At 38.8% G+C, this 18,771-nt stretch overlaps 2 protein-coding genes across 3 annotated transcripts; one reads left to right on the forward strand and one right to left on the reverse strand.

The window, feature by feature from the left end:
* Positions 1–758: 758 nt before the first annotated feature.
* Positions 759–8,397, forward strand: ints14 (integrator complex subunit 14). 2 transcript variants are annotated; one of them, XM_036584705.1, is made up of 12 exons: positions 759–853; positions 2,597–2,873; positions 3,119–3,226; positions 3,526–3,681; positions 5,196–5,314; positions 5,444–5,586; positions 6,356–6,448; positions 6,539–6,683; positions 6,896–7,029; positions 7,374–7,492; positions 7,607–7,672; positions 7,792–8,397. In XM_036584705.1, the coding sequence occupies exons 2-12, from the start codon at positions 2,652–2,654 to the stop codon at positions 8,047–8,049; spliced, it is 1,563 nt and encodes a 520-aa protein (XP_036440598.1). In that variant the 5' UTR covers positions 759–853; positions 2,597–2,651; the 3' UTR covers positions 8,050–8,397. The 2 variants fall into 2 exon arrangements, with proteins under 2 accessions (XP_036440598.1, XP_036440599.1); XM_036584706.1 differs by lacking the exon at positions 759–853 and adding an exon at positions 1,039–1,111 and having other exon boundaries at positions 7,792–8,049.
* A 673-nt stretch (positions 8,398–9,070) lies between these two features.
* hacd3 (3-hydroxyacyl-CoA dehydratase 3) lies at positions 9,071–17,569 on the reverse strand. The gene is made up of 11 exons (XM_036584707.1): positions 17,350–17,569; positions 15,237–15,279; positions 15,074–15,147; positions 13,165–13,329; positions 12,972–13,020; positions 12,768–12,878; positions 11,853–11,980; positions 10,056–10,168; positions 9,613–9,719; positions 9,289–9,420; positions 9,071–9,160 (listed from the first exon to the last, which is right to left on the reverse strand). Exons 1-11 carry the CDS (start codon positions 17,428–17,430, stop codon positions 9,084–9,086), a joined length of 1,080 nt encoding a protein of 359 aa, XP_036440600.1. The 5' UTR covers positions 17,431–17,569; the 3' UTR covers positions 9,071–9,083.
* Positions 17,570–18,771: the final 1,202 nt, after the last annotated feature.

Here is an 18,771-nt window from a genome sequence, read left to right on the forward strand (position 1 = left end):
GGTGACCTTACTAAAAAGAGAATAAAAATGCCCGTCGGGCGCTCACACTATGGGAAAACGGATATTTCTGAGGTTACCATTTCCCCTTCTTTTACCTATAAGATATAGCTGTGTATACCTGGTCTCTGGAGAGTAGCTGTACTCACCGGTGCTGCTGCAGGAGCCGAGGCGCTGAAGGCTGCTGGCCACACAGCTGGGCTGCACACGGAGCTCCGGCGGACAGGCGAGCATGCTGGGCGCAGCAGCTCAGGTCAATCAGGACGCACCGCAGGACAGCTCTTCACCGTGGATCAGCATAATACCTAATACCTGAAGTCTTTTAAGAGGATTATGTGTACTGTCTCCCCACACTCTCATTACGTCTTGAACCATTTTCATCCCAATTATTTGAATCGGTTGCGGTTTCCTTGCTAATTGCACGAAATAAACAAAATAAATAAAAGATGCGCCGTGAGAGGAAAATAAGTAACAGGTTGCAGAGACGCCGAACGCTAAAGTTTTGAAACACTTATAGACTCTTTCATGCTTTCTCTCTCTTCAACAAAACGAGTGAAACTACAGGGATACATATTGGTGGGTTTCCTTTCAACTGTTTCATCCTTAAAAATTCTCCTATCTAATTACTGACTGCTCTCTCTCTCTCTCTCTCTCTCTCTCTCTCTCTCTCTCTCTCTCTCTCTCTCTCTCTCTCTCTCTCTCTCTCTCTCTCTCTCTCTCTCTCTCTCTCTCTCTCTCTCTCTTCCCCTCCCTCCTAGGAACAAAATGTCACGTTTCCATCGTTCCTACACGGTATTGTTATATGGTGCACATTCACTCTAAGCGGAGTTGTCTTTGTATTTCGGCTCTGAAATGGGTAAAGTCTAAATTTTTAGCACTTCTTTTTTAATTTTAGTCTAGTCTATTGAACGAGTTCACACGAATGAAGCTGAAGGCAGCTTCTAATTCGCCAGCTTCTGGTTCAACTTTTTCCGTTCCACCTTAAATGGTGCAGCAGTTATTATTATAACGCCTTAGGCTTTAGAATGGAACTGCTGCACCATTTAAGGTGGAACGGGGGTATTCGAACACGAAACTGGCGAATGGGAAACCCGCTTAACCCTCGTTTTATTCGGTATATACTATCTTCATAGAGCCGCAGGCCTTTATAAGGTTTATCTGGGTGTCGTTAAAATGGGGTTTAGCTCTCAGATGTAGCGCTGCTGCTTGCTAGCTTGGTTAAAAAGCAAGAAAAAATGTTTACGTTTGTCAGGAAATCGACATGATAGCATGGAAGAAGCTTCTGCACTTCATCTTCGTGCTAACGTTATATCTTTATGGCTCTGCTTCGTAGTTAAGCTAACGTTACTTAAACTTGTACATAAACAAAAATGTAGTTAAGTTACAGTGCCAGTTTCTGCGGCATTTGCTTCAGCTACACTCTTTAAAAAGATGATTCTTCAGGGGTTCCTTAGTAAAGGCAATGGTTCTGTTTAGGACCACGATTACTATATAGAACCTTTTCAAGCTTATAGGCTTTTTGCATGGTGAAGTGGTTCTTCAGATTGTTGGAGAACATGTTGTGTATGTTTCTACATAGAACTTTTTTGAAAATGGTTCTATATAGCACCACAAAGGGTTCTGCCATTGTTATGAAGCTTGTAAGAAAAGCAGAACCCTTTTTGAAAAGGTTTCTATATACAGCTATATGCAACACATTCTCCATCAATCTGAAGAACCGAACCATATCACTATGCAAAGAATTGTTTAAGCATGAAAAACCATCTTTTTAAGAGTGTGTATATATATATATGTGTATATATATATGTGTGTATATATAATATATATATATATATATATATATATATATATATCCCAAAAAACATTCTATATATTCTATATTAACATGTCTTGCTTGTACATAACTCTAATTATTTATTACATGTATGACTTAAAAAATTTTGCAAAGTATCATTTCCCTGTGTGAAGTAGTGCACTTATATATCAGTGCAGCTGAGCTATAAAAAGTACAAAAACCTGAACTTATTTGAGTGATACACAGTGATCTCGCAGTTATACTGGTATTGGTAAATAATTAAAAAATTATCAGCGTTGGACAGATGTTTAGATTCAGTCTATATTTCAAACTGATATTGGATGATATCTGATGAAATCCTGGTAGATGTAGTCCCATTTTCTTTGTTTTATAAATATTTATGCATTTTTATGTACATGAAAAAATATTAGATATCTGTGCTGGCCCACACTTCCTATGTCGGAGCATCTTGTGTAACTTGTCTCAACCATGTTGAATCCCCCATAATAGAATAGCAAAATCTATGCTCAGTCTGAAACGAAGCATTAACTACAATTATGTTATGTAGGTAAGACTCTGTTTTTTCAAGTTGTATGGTTTCCATGAAAGACAACCAATTAGAGCTCCTCAGGAGAGACTACATCTGTGATTTTAAAAATTCAGTGCCCTGAATGTGTTTCACAAACTTTTTTTTTATTTTTTTTTACTTTTTGATATTGTATTGACATTGTTACATCCTTACTCTTACCATATTTAGAATTAGCTGTCCTCATAGACATAATCTGTTTCTGCAAATTCTCACAGGTGGGTGGTGGAAACATCCTTAACTTTTTCACAGTAACAGCAGGACCCAGTAACCATGCCGACTGTGGTTCTGATGGACGCATCGCTCTCCATGACACGACCTGTGTCTTTGGAGGGCAGTGAAGAGTTTCAGAGGAAAAATCTGGCTGTACATGGACTAACCATGCTGTTTGAGCACATGGCTACAAATTACAGACTAGAGTTCACTGCCCTTGTTGTCTTTTCTTCCCTCTGGGAGCTCATGGTGCCTTTCACCAGAGACTACAACACTCTACAGGTATGAACGATGGCTGTAGTATAAATACTGTGGTGCTGTGTTCATTTCATGTCAAGACTTGTAAAATGGTCTCTTTCGCTAATGAGTTGAGGATAGTCGTTTAATAGCTAAGCATATGCAGGGCTTCTATACAGATATATGGTGATTATAATCTGTATAAGGACAGTTTACAGTTGAACAAAAAAATGACATTGATTTCCAGCATAATATTAAATGAGGGTTGTTCTCTCTCTCATGTTATGCAGGAGGCCTTGAACAATCTGGAGGACTATGATAAAACTTGCCTGGAGTCAGCCCTGCAGGGAGTCAGTAACATTGTACAGCAGGAGTGGGGCAGCACATGTCCCTGCCAGGTAATGTGTGTTTGGTGAAGCAGAGGAATATTTAATTTAAATGGGAACCCTCAGTCAGACAATTTAAGTCAGGCATCATGACTGCCGAAAAGAAGGAAGGACAAGGAATTTACATATCATCCACTCTTGATACTCTTGATTAAATAATGCAGCTACTTGAGTAATTATGCTTTATGAATTATCTCGGAGGGCGATCATTTGAAAATTTCCATTGTGTTGTCTTGTCAGTGACATCCATAATAACATTTGTTGGTGTTAATGTCAGTTCTGATTGTTGTGCTTCATTTGATGGCCTGTAGGTGGTGCTGGTTACTGATGGTGCTCTGGGCATCGGCCGTGGTTCTCTGCGCCACTCCCTGGCCACACTGAAACAACGTGGAGACGACAAGAAGTTCCCCCTACCCTTCCCTTTCCCCTCCAAACTGTACATCATGTGCATCTCCAATGCAGAGGAGGTACTCCTGACAAATGAACTAAATATAATTAATAATACAGTCAGATTTATTTAATTTCCAGTCAAAACAGCCACTAAGTTATTATTTTTTTAACATCAGGAAAAAGAAAAAAACATATATTTAACACAAAACTACACAGAAGAGAAGCCTCAACAGTTAAATGTATTTTTTTTTGTCAGTATTTACTGTGTCCACCCTTTTCAGCTTTCAGTTTTTGATAGAAATCTACAGGGATATTTTTCCACACCTCCAAAGTTGACTCTTAGAAGTTGGTTGCATTTTTCTGCTTCTCGCAATCCAAGTAATCCTGATTACAAATATTGACTCACCAGTCCAAAAAACCTTAATCTGCATCACAGATGCCCAGTTTCAGAGTTCTTGCGTATTTCATTTTCTCAGTAATGGCTTCAGGACCACTATACGTCCTTTCAGATACTTAAAATTGAGCTGTCTTCTCACGGTGGAGAGATGGACAAAAACACCTATGGATTTTTTTTTCAGATCTGAAACGAGTAGAGCTTGTTTTTTCTCTCAAAGATGAAAGCTTTAAGTTAAGGCTGGGCAATATGATGACAAATTATGTCACAATATGCTTTTCTGAGCATTTCATGGATATTGTCAGTATTTAAAGAACATTGACCAGCTGCATGTTTCATTACAAACAGAGCATAATGAGTCCTGGTGAATTAGATTTACTGCAGCACAGTAGATGAAATGTTAACCAGAACGTGAAACTAGATTCACTGGTTTCTTTGTATATTTAATAGATGTCCGGGGGGAAAAAAATCATTGTGATGCATATTCTGTATCGGAAAAAATACTTTAAGTATCGTCATGCTATTTTTTTCCAAAATGTCCACTCCTACATTAAGTGATGTTTATCTGATGGAGACAGTTTTGGTGGTTTACCCTGTCTTGGACAATTGTTAGGTTTCCTGTTTTCTCTATTTCTTTTAGTTTTGTTCTTTTTTTTTCTAGTTTTGGACTTTTTTTTTTCTTCAATTAATTAATTTTTCTGTTCCAATACTTTTTCTTATATGTAATCTCCTCAGAAATATCTACTTTAGCTATTTTAGTTGCATGTTAGAGACATTTGCCAGGAACCTAATGTATTTGGGTGGTTGCTTGTGTGAATGTTAGTGCCTCTTTGAAGGGAAACATGTATCAGTGGCACCTTTAGGAACACTTATTGTGGGGAGGACACAGCTGTAACACATTGGTTTTAAGCTTAACAGGATGGAAGAGTTAAAGTGGCAGTAGGGTGCGCAACAGCAAAGAGTGAACAAATTAAATACTGAGATATATATGATGTGATACTTATTGTTGGAGACTTCTGTATTAAACATGTTTCCTGAAACTGAGCAAATAATAACTTTTATGGCTGTTTTGACTGCAAATTAAATCAACAAATGGGTGGTCTCTGACTTTTGCACATAATATGTAGTGCCTAATAATTAAATAGTGCAGTCTGGTCCTCTTTTAGTATTGTTAACTTAGATGTGTCCATTTTGCAGCTCCAAGCCACTGATGCCATGGACAACTTGGAGCAGCTGCTCACATTAAGTGGTGGAGAGGGACAGATTTTTACTATGGATGGACCACTATGTTTAAAGAGTGTTCAAGCCATGTTTGGGTTTGTGACTTCACTGCACCATCTGTTTAACAGTTATATTGCATGCTTTTCTTAGACTTACTGTGCTCATTATGAAAACACTGTGGGTGGGCAGTGATTTTGTGTGCTTGTGTGCATGTGTGTTGGCAGAAAGCTGATCGACCAGGCGTACACACCTTTCCATGCAGTGCTACGCTGTGGGAACCTGGCCTCAGATGTGCAGGTGTTCCCCAGGCCAGAGCCTGTGCTACTGGATGAGGAGGTCGATCCAGTACCAAAAGCAGTGCTCACAGGTACTTCCACAGTAATGAGTAGTAATATAATGAAGCGTGTAGGTCACCCCTGCAGAAGAAATGTTCTTATGCACCGACTGGCTACTTCATTAAGTTACACCTCTTTGTTTCTATATTAATTTGTCCATTTTATTAGCTCTACCTACCATACTTAGTACTTTGGTGCACTTTCTACATCTACAATAAACAGATGGACTACAGTCTGTTCTCTTTTACCCTGTTCTTCAGTGATCAGGACTCCCACAGCACCACCACAGAGCAGGCATTATTTTGGTGGCTGATCATTCTTATCACTGCAGTGACACTGATGTGGTGGTGTGTTAGTGTGTGCTGTGCTGGTATGGAACAGACACAGCAGTGCTATTTAGATCTGCACTGAATGTATTAGGTTTATTTATAATGCAAATACTAAACCTGGGGTTCATTCCTGGAATTATATTGTCCTGCAAAATTTAAAGTACTCCCTGCCCAAACATTTCTTATCCAGCTTGATGAGATGTGTTGGGGCATACTTGAATCTGTGCAGGTCAGTAGATCCAAGGGAGTGGAGCTGAGTTGATTCTTTAGTATTTGCATTCTAAATAAACCCAATGTATGTTGCACAGGTCTAAATACATTATAATTCAGTTCTTTATGTAGAGGTATCCTGCACACTTTAGTACTTGTTACAGTAAATAAAAACAACTGAATGAGAGATGTATTCTAGTAAGGTGGATGAGATTCTCCACAAAAGTACAATCCGAGAATGATTTTTCTTATTTTGTTTCAGAGTTAGAGATAGTGGGCTTCATTGAGATCGGAGACATCGCCAGTCCTCCAGTCTTGTCCAGACACCTGGTCCTCCCCATAGCTGTTAACAAAGGTTCCTTCTTTATTTCACAGATTATTTGTTCCTTAGTTCCTACCCTTTCAGTGAAAATCTGATCATTCTTGCCTTTGTGTTTCCTCTTAGAAGCAGATGAGGTGGGAGCAGGGACTGCTGATGACATGGAAGAAGACACCTCAACCAATCAAATGGCAGGAAAGAGCCCCAATTTCTGTGTCCTTCTGCATGGCAGTCTAAAAGTGGAGGGCATGGTTGCCCTTGTGCAGCTGGGGTAAGAAACTGAAGAACAAGATAACCAAGCCACGGTGTTCTGTTCGAGTGTGTAAATATATCAGTGAAGTTCGTTGAGCAACAGCACTAAAGGTTCTCTTGCATAAGCTCATTGGTTTTAATCACCACAATGAAGTAGTTCAAATGAAACGGTGATCAATGTGCTAGGTCATACTGAAGACTTCATCTCTAATCTTGAGCTTCTTCCATCAGGCCTGACTGGTATGGAATGCTTTACTCCCAGGCAGATAGTAAGAAGAAGTCAAATCTAATGATGTCGCTTTTTGAACCTGGCCCAGAGCCTCTTCCATGGCTGGGGAAAATCTCTCAGCTTGGACCCATCTCAGGTAGAGTACAGCTTTCTTTCTGTGCCACAAAATGGCAATGTGAATAACAAAGTTTAGTTTAATTTGATCAGACAATGTCCCACTGAGACAAAGCCTTGTTTCCACAGGAGCTTTGTCAAATAGAAAAATAGATCTGTAACGTTCTCATCAATTATTAAGTTTCTGTTAGAAAATGAATGTTTATTCCTGTGGTGCAATATCATCTATTACTTACCATAAAATAATTACAAGAAAATTACCATCATTCATTTCATTGTATGCCCTCTGTCAAAGTATTTCAGATGTCATTGCTGAGAATTATGTTTTGTGGAAAAACTTCCATAACTTTTTGTTTTGTTTTTAAGATGCTCTAGAGAATCCTTATGGGGAAGATGACAGCAAAAGCCCTTTCCCTGTCCAGCCCAAAAGCAAACGCAGCTATGCCCAAAATGTCACTGTTTGGATCAAAGCCAGTGGACTGCAGGTATTTTAGCAGGAATACCACACCATCTCTCAAAAACATTAGGGATTCTTGAAGATTAAAGGTTCTGTGAAAAGCATGCCACAACTAGTTCTGCGTTTCATCTTTTGACTACAGACAGATGTGCAGAAAATCCTCCGAAATGCAAGAAAACTTCCAGAGAAAACGCAAACATTTTACAAGGTTAGTGTTATATGTAGTAAGTCAGAGCAAACTACCACATATGAGTTTACTTTGGACGCATTTTTGATTGTGAAGACTGAAAACTGTTGTTCCTTTTGGCATACATCTGTATATTAAAGGAGCTAAATCGTCTACGGAAGGCTGCTTTGGCTTTTGGTTTCTGGGAGCTGTTGAAATGTGTGGCTGAGCTGCTGGAGAGGGAGTGCACCCTCCTGCCTGACTCTGCCCATCCGGATGCTGCCTTCCAGCTGTCTCATGCTGCCCAGCAACTCAGGCTGGCCAGTACAGGAGACTCCCAGTATGCAGCCTTTGAACACAATATCACCCCCATGCTCACTGACTTCTCAGGTGGGGGAGGTGGTGCTGACCGGATGTAGATTAAAGGAAACATATGGGCTGGATGGAAGCTTTTCAGTAAACCACTGGACACTGCTTTTCTCCTCCCTGGAGCTTCAACACTGAAGAGGTTGCTAACAACCCCCCTGGACTGTTATGGCTTTTCCAAAGGCCCCATTCACAAGTCTTAGAAATAGATAACAAACTATGAACTTTGTGATATGTGAACCAAGTCTTTCATGACATGCATTTTTTTTAATCTCTTGTCTGCGTTTACTCTTTGAAAATAACAAGGCCAAGCAATCTGTTTCTTGACCGGGGGTAGTTTTTTGTGTACATAGAATTTTCTACCAGTGTCCAAAAGAAATAAAAGTGTGTTCGACATTTAATGTAGTTAATTCATGACTGCAATCTGTTACTTCGAAATCTTTATTAAAACATAGTTGTCAGTGGCAGGTCTCATTCAGTAGCATGTACCACATGTCTGATCTCTATTTAACCTAACAGAGCATCACCCCTCCTGTGGGTTTCTGCTGTACTTTGTTTTAAAATGTCACTGTCCCTGAGGTTCTTGGTCTCTTTACCAGGTTGTCTGATGTGTTCAGCAGAGATGACCATACTGAAACACATCCCAGGGAATGATTGAAAAGATGAAATGTTAATGATTTTTTTTAGCCAGGTCAGTCTTGTTGCTCTACCTCAATGCCAAATCCATCAGATATACAGCATAGAATGGAATGATGATTACATATATAAATACTTCCACTGGTCTGTCTAGTATTAAATACAACAAAAAATATTTTCTTTGCCTTTTAGTGATCTTTTTGTATAATGTATAGTAGTTTAGCCATGGAATGACTAACTTATGTTCAAGCAGTAAATGCACTTTGTTTAGGTTTGGGCAGAGTAGGGACAGATGGTTCTGCTTCTACGATGACTCCTCTGTGACAGAGTGGAAAGATGAAGGACGAAAGAAAACAAAAGAGAGAAAGAGGAGGAGAAGGAGAGCATCTGTACTGTAGGAGATGGCGATAAAGGCAGATAGCTGAAATATGGGTTTTCTTTTTCCAGGTCCTCAGTTGGCTTTCCTCTTCTTTGTGCGGAACCGCCTCCTTCTTAGCTTGTAGAGGTGGCGGAAGTTGAAGAAGAGTCCTGTGTCCAGCAATGTTATACAGTTCAGTGCTCATGCAGACCAATAAGATTACAGTGCACTTACTAGTAAGCAAGGATAGCTCATTTCAGCAAACCATTAGACTATTTGAAGAGGGAGAGGTACTCACCCAGGAACATGAGCAGCAGGTAGAGCTGTAAGACATAAGAGAAGCTGAGGGAGGAGCCCAGGGCTTCCGGTAGGCGAATGCTTAGGAATTTAGACTCATCAAATATGGGGATAGACTGGATGACAGCCACAGCTGAAGGACAAGAGAAGGGTTTCATAAACATCTGACCAGGACTGACTGAGTTGATAAGTGGTAAGTGCTTTAAAAATATTAACATGCATGCTTTAGGAATGACTGAACATGACAGTTAAGCAGTAAATGCTAAAGAGAGAGAAGTAGCAACATGCAGAAAATGAAAATAGGGCTATACATTACTGGACTCACCTTCAGCCAACACACCAAGTGGGTACAGGGGCATCCAAATTGTATACCGGAGCCAAGTTAGTGCTTTCCATTCGGTATCAATGCAAGCCAACATGTAGAAGGGGTATCTAAGTTTTAGAGTGGGGGGGGGGAAAAAAAACATTAACATGTTAAATCCAAATCCACTTTCATTTGAATCCTATATGGTCTCCCATTATATCAAAATTTTATTTTCACTTTCCTTCGAGTATTTCAGTTATGTTATCTAACACAACCGTTAAGTAATATCCTGCTCTGAAAATGTCATGTAGTCAGAGTGTGATTAAGAGATATAATGATGTTTTGGTTAAATTCAGAACCACATGTTTTTATCATGCTAACAACTTCCTTGACAGCAGTAACCACATAGTGCTGAAACCTCCCACCAAATACTTCACTGAAGTACCGTATATTTAAAAGCTTACCTAAATATCTCAATGGCACTCCACAGATAGAAGACGAAGAAAACAACTGGTTTGTTCTGCATCTCCTCTAAGCTACCAATGATGACAAAAAGGATAAAGTTCCTTCCCGTCACCTTTTAAGAATTCAAAAAGAAAAAAAAGTTAACAATCTATTATTTTCCTATATTAATTCCCACATTTAACAGTGTTAGTGCTCATTGGTTTTTCAAACTTTCTGGATAATAAAATGGTTAAGGTGAACAGTGCTATGAAAAAGTATTTGCCCCTTTTCCAATTTCTTCTATTTTTGCATATTTGTCACATGACGTGAATGTTTCAGATCATCAAACTACTTTTACTGTTATACAAAAAAATCCCAAGTAAACACAAAATACTATTCTTGAATGATGATTTCATTTCTTGAAGAAAAAATGCTGTTCAGCCCTACCTGGCCCTATGTGAAAAGTAATTGCCCCCTACTAATTCAACTAGTTAACCAAATTCACTTGACTATTTTACTAGCCGCTCCCAGAGATTGAATCTGTTGAATCTAAACATTACTTAAATAAAACCTGTCTGCCAATGTGAAGCAGGCCACAAGGTCTGAATAAGTAGTACATGATGTCACACTCATTGAAATCTACCAGTATGGAAAGGGTTACAAAGCCAAGGCTAAGGCTCTGGGACTGCAGCAAACCATAGAGTCATTATCCAGAATTGGAGAGAACTCAGTACAGTGGTGAACCTTTCCAGAAGTGGCCAGCCTACCAAAATTTCACCCAGAGCACATCAACGACTCACAAAAGAACCCAGATGAACATCTGAAGAACGGCAGGCCTCACCTGCCTCAATTAAGGTCAATGTACATGATTCCACAATAAAAAAGACAGTGGGCAAAATGGCATCCATTGGAGAGTTGCAAGGCACAAACCACTGCTGACCAAAAAGAACACAAAGGCTCGTCTCACATTTGCCAAGCGCAGTTGGGTTATGTAGCAAGACAATGAACCGAAGTCCACCTCTGAATGGCTCAAAAAAAGCAAAATTAAGGTTTTGAAGTGGCCTATTTAAGGTCCTGACTTGAATTCTTTTAAATCATCAAAAGTTATTGTAAACGTTTGATTGCAGCTGTTACTGCCAAGGGTGGTACAACCAAAGGGTGGCTATTACTTTTTCACATGGGTGATATAGGTTTAGAATAAATTTTTATCTTCAATAAATGAAATGATCATAAAAGCTGCATTTTGTGTTCATTTGTGTTGTTTTTATCTTAAATTAAAATTAGTTGGATGATCTAAAACAGCAAAAATTGGAAGAAATCGGGTGAGGTGCAAATACTTTTTCATAGCACTGTGTATTACGTCATTCAGAGTGTTTTACTGTGATATGCTCCATTCTAGAGAAACTTACTGAAACAAAATGATTCACAGTGAGATGTTCCTTTAAGATAGTTTTGAGGGTTTAGGTTTTAAATGTATATTTAACATCCATTCATAATGGACGGATACATGTTGTGAGTTACGCAGTGAGGCAAAATAGGCCCCTAAAGAAAACTTTTTTTTCCCCCAGATTTTCCATTATTTTACCATTAACATTACATATAAAACTCATGAGACATGTAGGTTCACTGGTGGTTTTGGATAGTAAATAACCTCCTATATTTGCTATGTGTGTTGTAGAAGTTGCGACCCATAGTTCCTTTCATCACCACTGCGAACGACATTTTACATCTTAACCACAGAATTATTCCCAAATTTTGCAAAATCAGTGGAATTACCTTTTAAGTCATGTGAGTTCAATATAACCTAGTGCTCTCACCTGTATAAAAGCAGGCATCAGTCCAGTCTTAACTAACCCCAAAGCAGGGTTGATTACTTCAATAACTGCCAGCATCTGACAGAAGTACATCACATCAGCAATCGTGTGAAATGTATCATAGAAAGAATCTATAAAATAAGAAAGAAAAAAAGCAACATGATGAATATGCTCAATCAGAGCGCTACGGAGAAGAAACACTTCTGTACATAATAGACAACCACTGTCTATTCACTATAAACAGCATCTGCAAATATTTGGCTACTGTGAATACTGCAGCTAAAGGCCTTATCAAAACCGAAGTCTACTGTCTCTACTAACAGGGAAGTTTTTCATATTTTGCATGCTGCACATGGCAAAAAGGATATTTAAACCATCAAGTAAAACCACATTAACAACCCGACATAAAGCCATATGTAAACGTTTGGGCACCTCTGCACAAATTCTGTAAATGATTGCAGCCAGTGGCACAGGAAAAACTGCACAGGTAGGTGCAAGAATGGATTTTACCAAATAGCAACAAATTCTGGAAGAAAATGTGACAGCATCAGTGAAGAAACCTAAGATGAAAAGAGGCGTCTACAGCAGGACAATGAGTCCAAATAAAACATACATCAAAATCCATAATATACTACTTCAAGAAACACAAGCTGAAGCTTTTGGAAAGTTCACAGTCCTGCCAAAGGGGGTGTCACAAAGTACTCATTTTTAAAGTTTTAACATTTGCAGGAAATTTTTATTTTTAAAATAGTGGTGTTTACTTCTTTTCACTTTAAAAATGAACAAAACATGTAATTTAGCCAGGAGTGTCCAAAGTCTTGCATACAAGTGTAAAATACTGTACATGAGGTAGGGATCGTACAATCCGTGTAATGGACAGACATGACTTGTAAGCTAGACATTTAAAGAAACCCTCACCTTGCCCAAGTATGAAAAGACGCACAGTCATGTTGACAAAGATCCACGAGAACCCCAGGAACTGGACCAAGTTGTACATAAAGAGATATCCCTTTTTCAAGCCAAGGTAAGCTATGGAGAAAACAGAGCATTTGATATTTGAAGTCTCTTTTTTCATAAGCAAATCTTTCCTGTACTGCATTGGAGATATGACAGCTCACTTACGGTCCTTCGGAATCCTTGACTCAATGCTCAGTTTATTTATTTTCTCTTCCTGCACACACATAAACAAAACAGTTAGTGAAAGCCAAAACGTCTCCTTCTGAAACATCACTACACTTGTGAAGAGAGTAAATATTTCATTTTTCCTTTCAACTAGTTTTTCCAGTTAGAAGAAACACTTATCATTTTGATCCACCTTTTCTTTCAGCTCCATCTCAGCATCTGACTCATCCAGCCAGCGGTCAAAGTCAGGGGCCAGAAAGAGAGGCTTCTTCTCCTGCATGGTGAGCCGATCCCACCAGCAGTGCTCCTGTTTTCTCACAGTGATATTTACCTGCCTCTGGGTGGACTTGTGTTTTATCTAAACACACACACATACACATATATGTTTATATATACGCTTCTAAAGAAACTGTCCAGTAATTTGTTTAAGAGGGAAAATAGTCAGGTGCTCATAAAATGCTACTCATAGAAACACCAAAATATTATAAGGGATAATTTCATTAAAATCCAAAACTTCCTCACTTTTTTTGTAATAGCAGAGTTTGATGTAGTATGTAAACAATGCAATGTCACAAAAACTTATGTATTTATATATGGGCTTCAGCTTAGTCCTATATTTAACGTTAAAGTTATTAGCCAATCAGAACAAAGCTATAGAACAGAGGATAAAGAGATGTTGGTAATGGTAATGTAAAAATGACTTATGACTGTTTCGGTGCAGAAACCAATGAAAACACTATGAGTGTTTCAAACAACAAAAGCGGCTTCATTAATATTGCAGATACGACCACTAAGAACAAGGCACTTGCTTAGCCTAATGTATGAGACTGGCCACCTGGAAAATGCATGTAGGGGTGTACAATGTGGCAAAAATAAAACGTCTTTTTGCAATACAGGATATACAGGATATGCGTCATGTTTCTCTCAAATCTGATAAATTGGAACAGTAACAGAGGCGCTGGTATGAATTTTGCAACCCCTGAAAATTTCATGCATGGTCCCCTTGCCTCACTTCATTTCCCTTAAAAGAACCTTTATTTTATTTTAGCTCCATAATTCAAACTCTTGTGAATATGAATATAACTAATGTGACTACATATTAATATACTTTATGCAGCCAGCTGAAATTGTAATGTTGTTGCTTCTCAATCAAAACCCTATATGGAACTGTTTTTGACGAACAGGCGACAGATACATTATTTACAGCCAACTAAACTACAATCATATGCATTTTATTTAGCTATAGATAATGAAATTCAGATGAGGGATAATGGAGATGTACAAAAATATATGCTGAATACAAAAGAGGAGGCTAGAGAGTGTCCTAGGCAAACATGAGGCACATTAGAACACATTTCACCTTCACTTTCAAGCTGAATCTTTAGATGTCAGTGGTTGAGAGAACATGATGTCTTAATACAAAACAAATTATGAAAAACTCAAAAATACTGGAAATTTGCAGTACAATATGGGGTTTTGTTAAATGCAATGCAATCAAAATCATCTAAAATTAGCCTTTATTATGCAATAAATGAAACCTTTCAATTAAGAATCTTCCAGTACTTCTAAAAATCACATGCAAAATAAGGTACAAATATTGTGGGCTTGACTCTTCAGGGCCCCTGAAATTGTTCTGATCCCCACCTCCTTCAATACCCCTGAACAGCATCACCACAATTTAAAAATTCTAACAAAAAGGCTAAACATAGTAAAACCATACTAATCACGCTCTCCTTGTAATGAAACACACAGTTGCTCAGTGCTGAAGTACTCAGAAAAGTATACTGTGATGTAATTTATCATAATAATATTACATATAATCATTCTGCATACCCCTAACTGCAAAGTCAGTTTTAAAAACCACATAACCTGAAATGAGTGAAAGACTTTATAAGTCATCTTTTACTCTACATAATAGTATTTCTACATTACTGAGAAAGCAGAAGGTCCAAAACCCTGACTGCACATTCTCAAACATATAACTATAAGCTAATCTTCTTCAAAATATGTTAAGATATTTAAAATAACATTTAATCCAAAATAAATTTGTTTACATGCATTCAGTTTTTAATGAATGAGGCATTTGAGCAGCTGGATCCTACCTCAGGTTTCACTGGTTTTAAAAACTCCAAGTTGAATTCATATTCATTTTCTCCTTTTGCTCCGTGACCCTCGCCTTTGAAAAATACAAGCAAAGAAAAGTGAGATAGCCAAAGAGCAAATCTGTCTAAACTGGACAGCTACAGAAGATGAAAAATAGCCTACCTCTAAAGTGGAGGATGTTCTCTTGGACACTAATGTCAAGGTTCTGTGAAAGCAAAACAACAGCACAGTGTGTCAGCTCTGTCAACAGCCTTACAGCTTTGCATTCTGTCCCTCTCATTTTAATATGCAGAAGAGAAAATACTTGTCAGTGCTGTGCTCCTGTAGACAAAATGGTACAGCCATTATTTTGATGTCCGGCCTAGGACTGAAATAAAGAGCGTTACAACATCCACACCTGAAATGACAGGAAACTATACGGCTGCACTGCTATAAAGACGTGTTATTTGACTTAGTGCCGTGGAAATGCAACTTTTCCTACCTTAGTCAAATGACCTGTGGTGAAGATAGTTACCTAGCAACACTGCCCTCAAAAAACAGGCTATGATTAGCTGTATCCTAATTTGCATTAAACCTGTATTTGCAATAAGTTACTATTTGTTGTTCTCTGGAAGCAGAACAATGCCGCTACTGTCTGCTGAAAGACTACTATGCTTACATAGAGTAGGTAGCAGATGATCTGTATAGAAGTATGTTAGCTTCTGAGCAGACTTTACCCTAATAAGGTTACATGTGTATGTAGCCCCTCACTGCAGTGTACAGAAGGCTTGAATGATGGGGGGAGGGTAAAGGTATTAAGTCTTTCAGGGAAGCAGCTATCCCTGTATACAAACCTTGTGGTGTCATTCAGTACCTGAAAATACTTGTAAATAAATCATGACCTGAGTGGACCAGATGGCTAGTAGTCCTGAGCCTGTATTCACAATGTATCAGTGGATGGAAATACTGACATTAGACGAACCAAATCTGCCAAAGTAGCAATCAATAGTTTTTAGCTACAGATGTTTTGTTAATACGGACTTAGATCTCCTGCTCATACAGTTTGATACTCTATCTTGTTTTTGATCTTTGACAAGATCTCATGACACTGATAATACTGACACAAGTTTATAGCTGACATTGGCTGATGGCAAAAAGGAACTAATGGGTTTAAAAAAAGCATAATGGTGCCTGCTGAAAGATTACACACGCAAATAAGACAGTGACACGCAGAATGTGGCAAAATGAAACACAAATCCTCTACTACACTGTTTTCACGTCTCTTTATTTCTTTCTCAAAAAAACAATGCATGACAATATGTATTTTATAAACGAAATGCTGAATTCATGGCAGAATTGAATAGAATCCACCTTGAAATGTAATAGCAGGCATGACTATATTCTTTTCCAGTGTGCAGTACTCAAAACAATGTTAAATCTACCTAATGGATCTTTTAATGTTAATTTTATCATATTTTCCCCATGTTACTGTTTAAATACAATCTTGCTTGCACTGCATTTCACTGTTTTGGTTGCATGTCAATGAGGCAAACACATGTGAAGCACAAAAAAAAAGAGATCACGCGAAGTGAAAACAGTGTAAACAGTGCAATAGAGGTGTACCTTTACATTTTAGCACATATTCCAGATGTCACATATGGAAAAGTAATGTCAAGTGTGCATTGCATTTCACTGTTTTCACTATTATGATTGCATTTCAGTGAGGAAAAACTGCACGGTGCAAAACTGTATAGCCAGCAGCAAGTCGTGCCCTCATTACATTTCAAAGGGCATCGTATTCAACTCTGACATGAATTCAGCATTTCGTTTTTACTATGCAAATCCTCATGAATGGTTTTTCAGTAAAGGGGTCAAGCAGCGTGAGCACAGTGTAACAGAGGGTTTGTTTATCATGTTGACCGTATTCTGCACGCCTCTCTGGAAAAATAATGCCATGTGTGCTTTGCATTTCACATCTTTCCACTGTAGTGATTGCTTTTACATTTCACACGAATTCCTCTCCATACATTTAACCTGCTGCATCCGCGAGCTCGTTAAGCAGCTAGCAGGACGAGGCTGAAGTCAGCTTCTTATTCGATTTCTTCCCGTTCCACCTTAAATTGTGCAGCCGTTAACCTACATTCTGGCGCCTGACTCTCTTATTGCATTATTTAAGGTGGAACGGGAAAATTCAAACGAAGCTGACGAGTAGGAAGCAGACTTCAGCCTCGTAACCGGCGACTAGCCTGCGCTAACAGCTAAGCAGCTCCAGTGATCTGTGCGGAGAGCCGCTCACCTTCGCGTCGCTGATCTCCACTCTCAGGTAGATTTCGCCGTGCCGCTGAGCCCAGAACACGTGAGGCGTGAGAGTCTGCATCGCGGAGACTTACGGACGGCCGTTCCCTTCACCTTTTCAACTCGGGGATGAGTGAGGAGCGCAGACACATACCGAGCGACCCGCCGGAAGACAGAGTGCGAGCGTTTGCCCAGAATATTCGGCGAGGCGCGCGCGCGTGCGCGTGCGCGTGTCCGCGCGGCCGAGGGGCGCTGTGCTCGCGCACGCAGCCGCGCTGCTGGAGTACTGCACTGCACGACGCTGTATCTCCCCCAGAACTGTTTCTATAGGATCAAATTTAGTAAAACTGAAAATGAATGCAGGGATGCCTTTTTAATAAATACGGGGCCCATAAGGTGACATGATGACTGTCCACAAATTAATATATTAATATGTTGATCCTAACTTGTGGCCGTGGCCTCAGTAAAGTAGTTTGAGGCCTCAATATAGTAATTAATGGCCTCAGTATAGTTATTTGTGGCCACGTACCATGTCACCTTAGGTGCTCTGTAAATAAATAATACCACTATCTTAGCAAAATATTTTACACATAAAAACATTTAATGTAGAACATTTTAAAAACACACCATCTGGAGTGTTTTTAAAGGGGATTTGGAGTTTTGTGCTTTAGTAATGACAGTTTTGAGAGTTTTGAAGGCCCCTGCAGATGCTCACTCAGCAGATGATCTCGTTGCCTTTAACTAACATTCAACTAAATACGTACTACAAGTAAACTTTTAGTTGAATGTAATAGATTCTTGTAGATCTACTCCTTAACTCAAACCTAAAGCTAACCTTAACTTCAACATAAACCTGCAGCTGAATCTAACCCTGACACTGTTCACAATCTACAGAGTTTCACCAGATAGTTTAACAACTATTAAAGCGTCTGTAGATCGTTTAGAGTTGTATGCAAAGGTTTGTGCACTCCTGATCAAATTACATGTTTTGTGGATTTTCCAAGTGAAAATAATCATCTACAGAGAACAAACACATGTGACATTTTCCTGCAAATAGTCCACACTTATATGTATTTGCTTAGTTTAACATTTTGGGAAATAATAAAAGGTAAAATATAAAAGGTGCCATAACTTTATTTTTATTTTCTCTCCAATGTGTTAAATTCAGCACATAAACGGCAATTGTGCATTAAAATGTGCAGATGTTTGTTCTCTGTAGAGGACATAGAAAATCAGCTGAACTTAATTTGCACAAACTTTTGCGCACCACTGTATAGGAGACTATCAAAATAAGCTGTGGCCTCTTTACGGATCATGAAATGTAAACATTTTTGGCAGTTTCACATCAAACCACTCTGAAATACTTCATTTACATCTTCCCATTTAATTGTGTAGATTTTTTTAAAAATCGGTGGAGTTCCCC

This window comes from Colossoma macropomum, unplaced genomic scaffold (genome assembly GCF_904425465.1).
Source record: "Colossoma macropomum unplaced genomic scaffold, Colossoma_macropomum, whole genome shotgun sequence".
NCBI classification, from domain to species: Eukaryota; Metazoa; Chordata; class Actinopteri; order Characiformes; family Serrasalmidae; genus Colossoma; species Colossoma macropomum.

Coding starts and splice junctions, on each gene's coding strand:
- ints14 (XM_036584705.1), top strand. CDS start 2,652: ATGCCGACTGTGGTTCTGATGGACGCATCGCTCTCCATGACACGACCT. Junction 3,682..5,195: donor GCATCTCCAATGCAGAGGAG/GTACTCCTGACA, acceptor TCCATTTTGCAG/CTCCAAGCCACTGATGCCAT. Junction 7,030..7,373: donor TCAGCTTGGACCCATCTCAG/GTAGAGTACAGC, acceptor TTTGTTTTTAAG/ATGCTCTAGAGAATCCTTAT.
- hacd3 (XM_036584707.1), bottom strand. CDS start 17,430: ATGCAGACTCTCACGCCTCACGTGTTCTGGGCTCAGCGGCACGGCGAA. Junction 11,981..12,767: donor TCTTTTCATACTTGGGCAAG/GTGAGGGTTTCT, acceptor CTTATTTTATAG/ATTCTTTCTATGATACATTT. Junction 10,169..11,852: donor TGATGCCTGCTTTTATACAG/GTGAGAGCACTA, acceptor AATTCTTAAAAG/GTGACGGGAAGGAACTTTAT.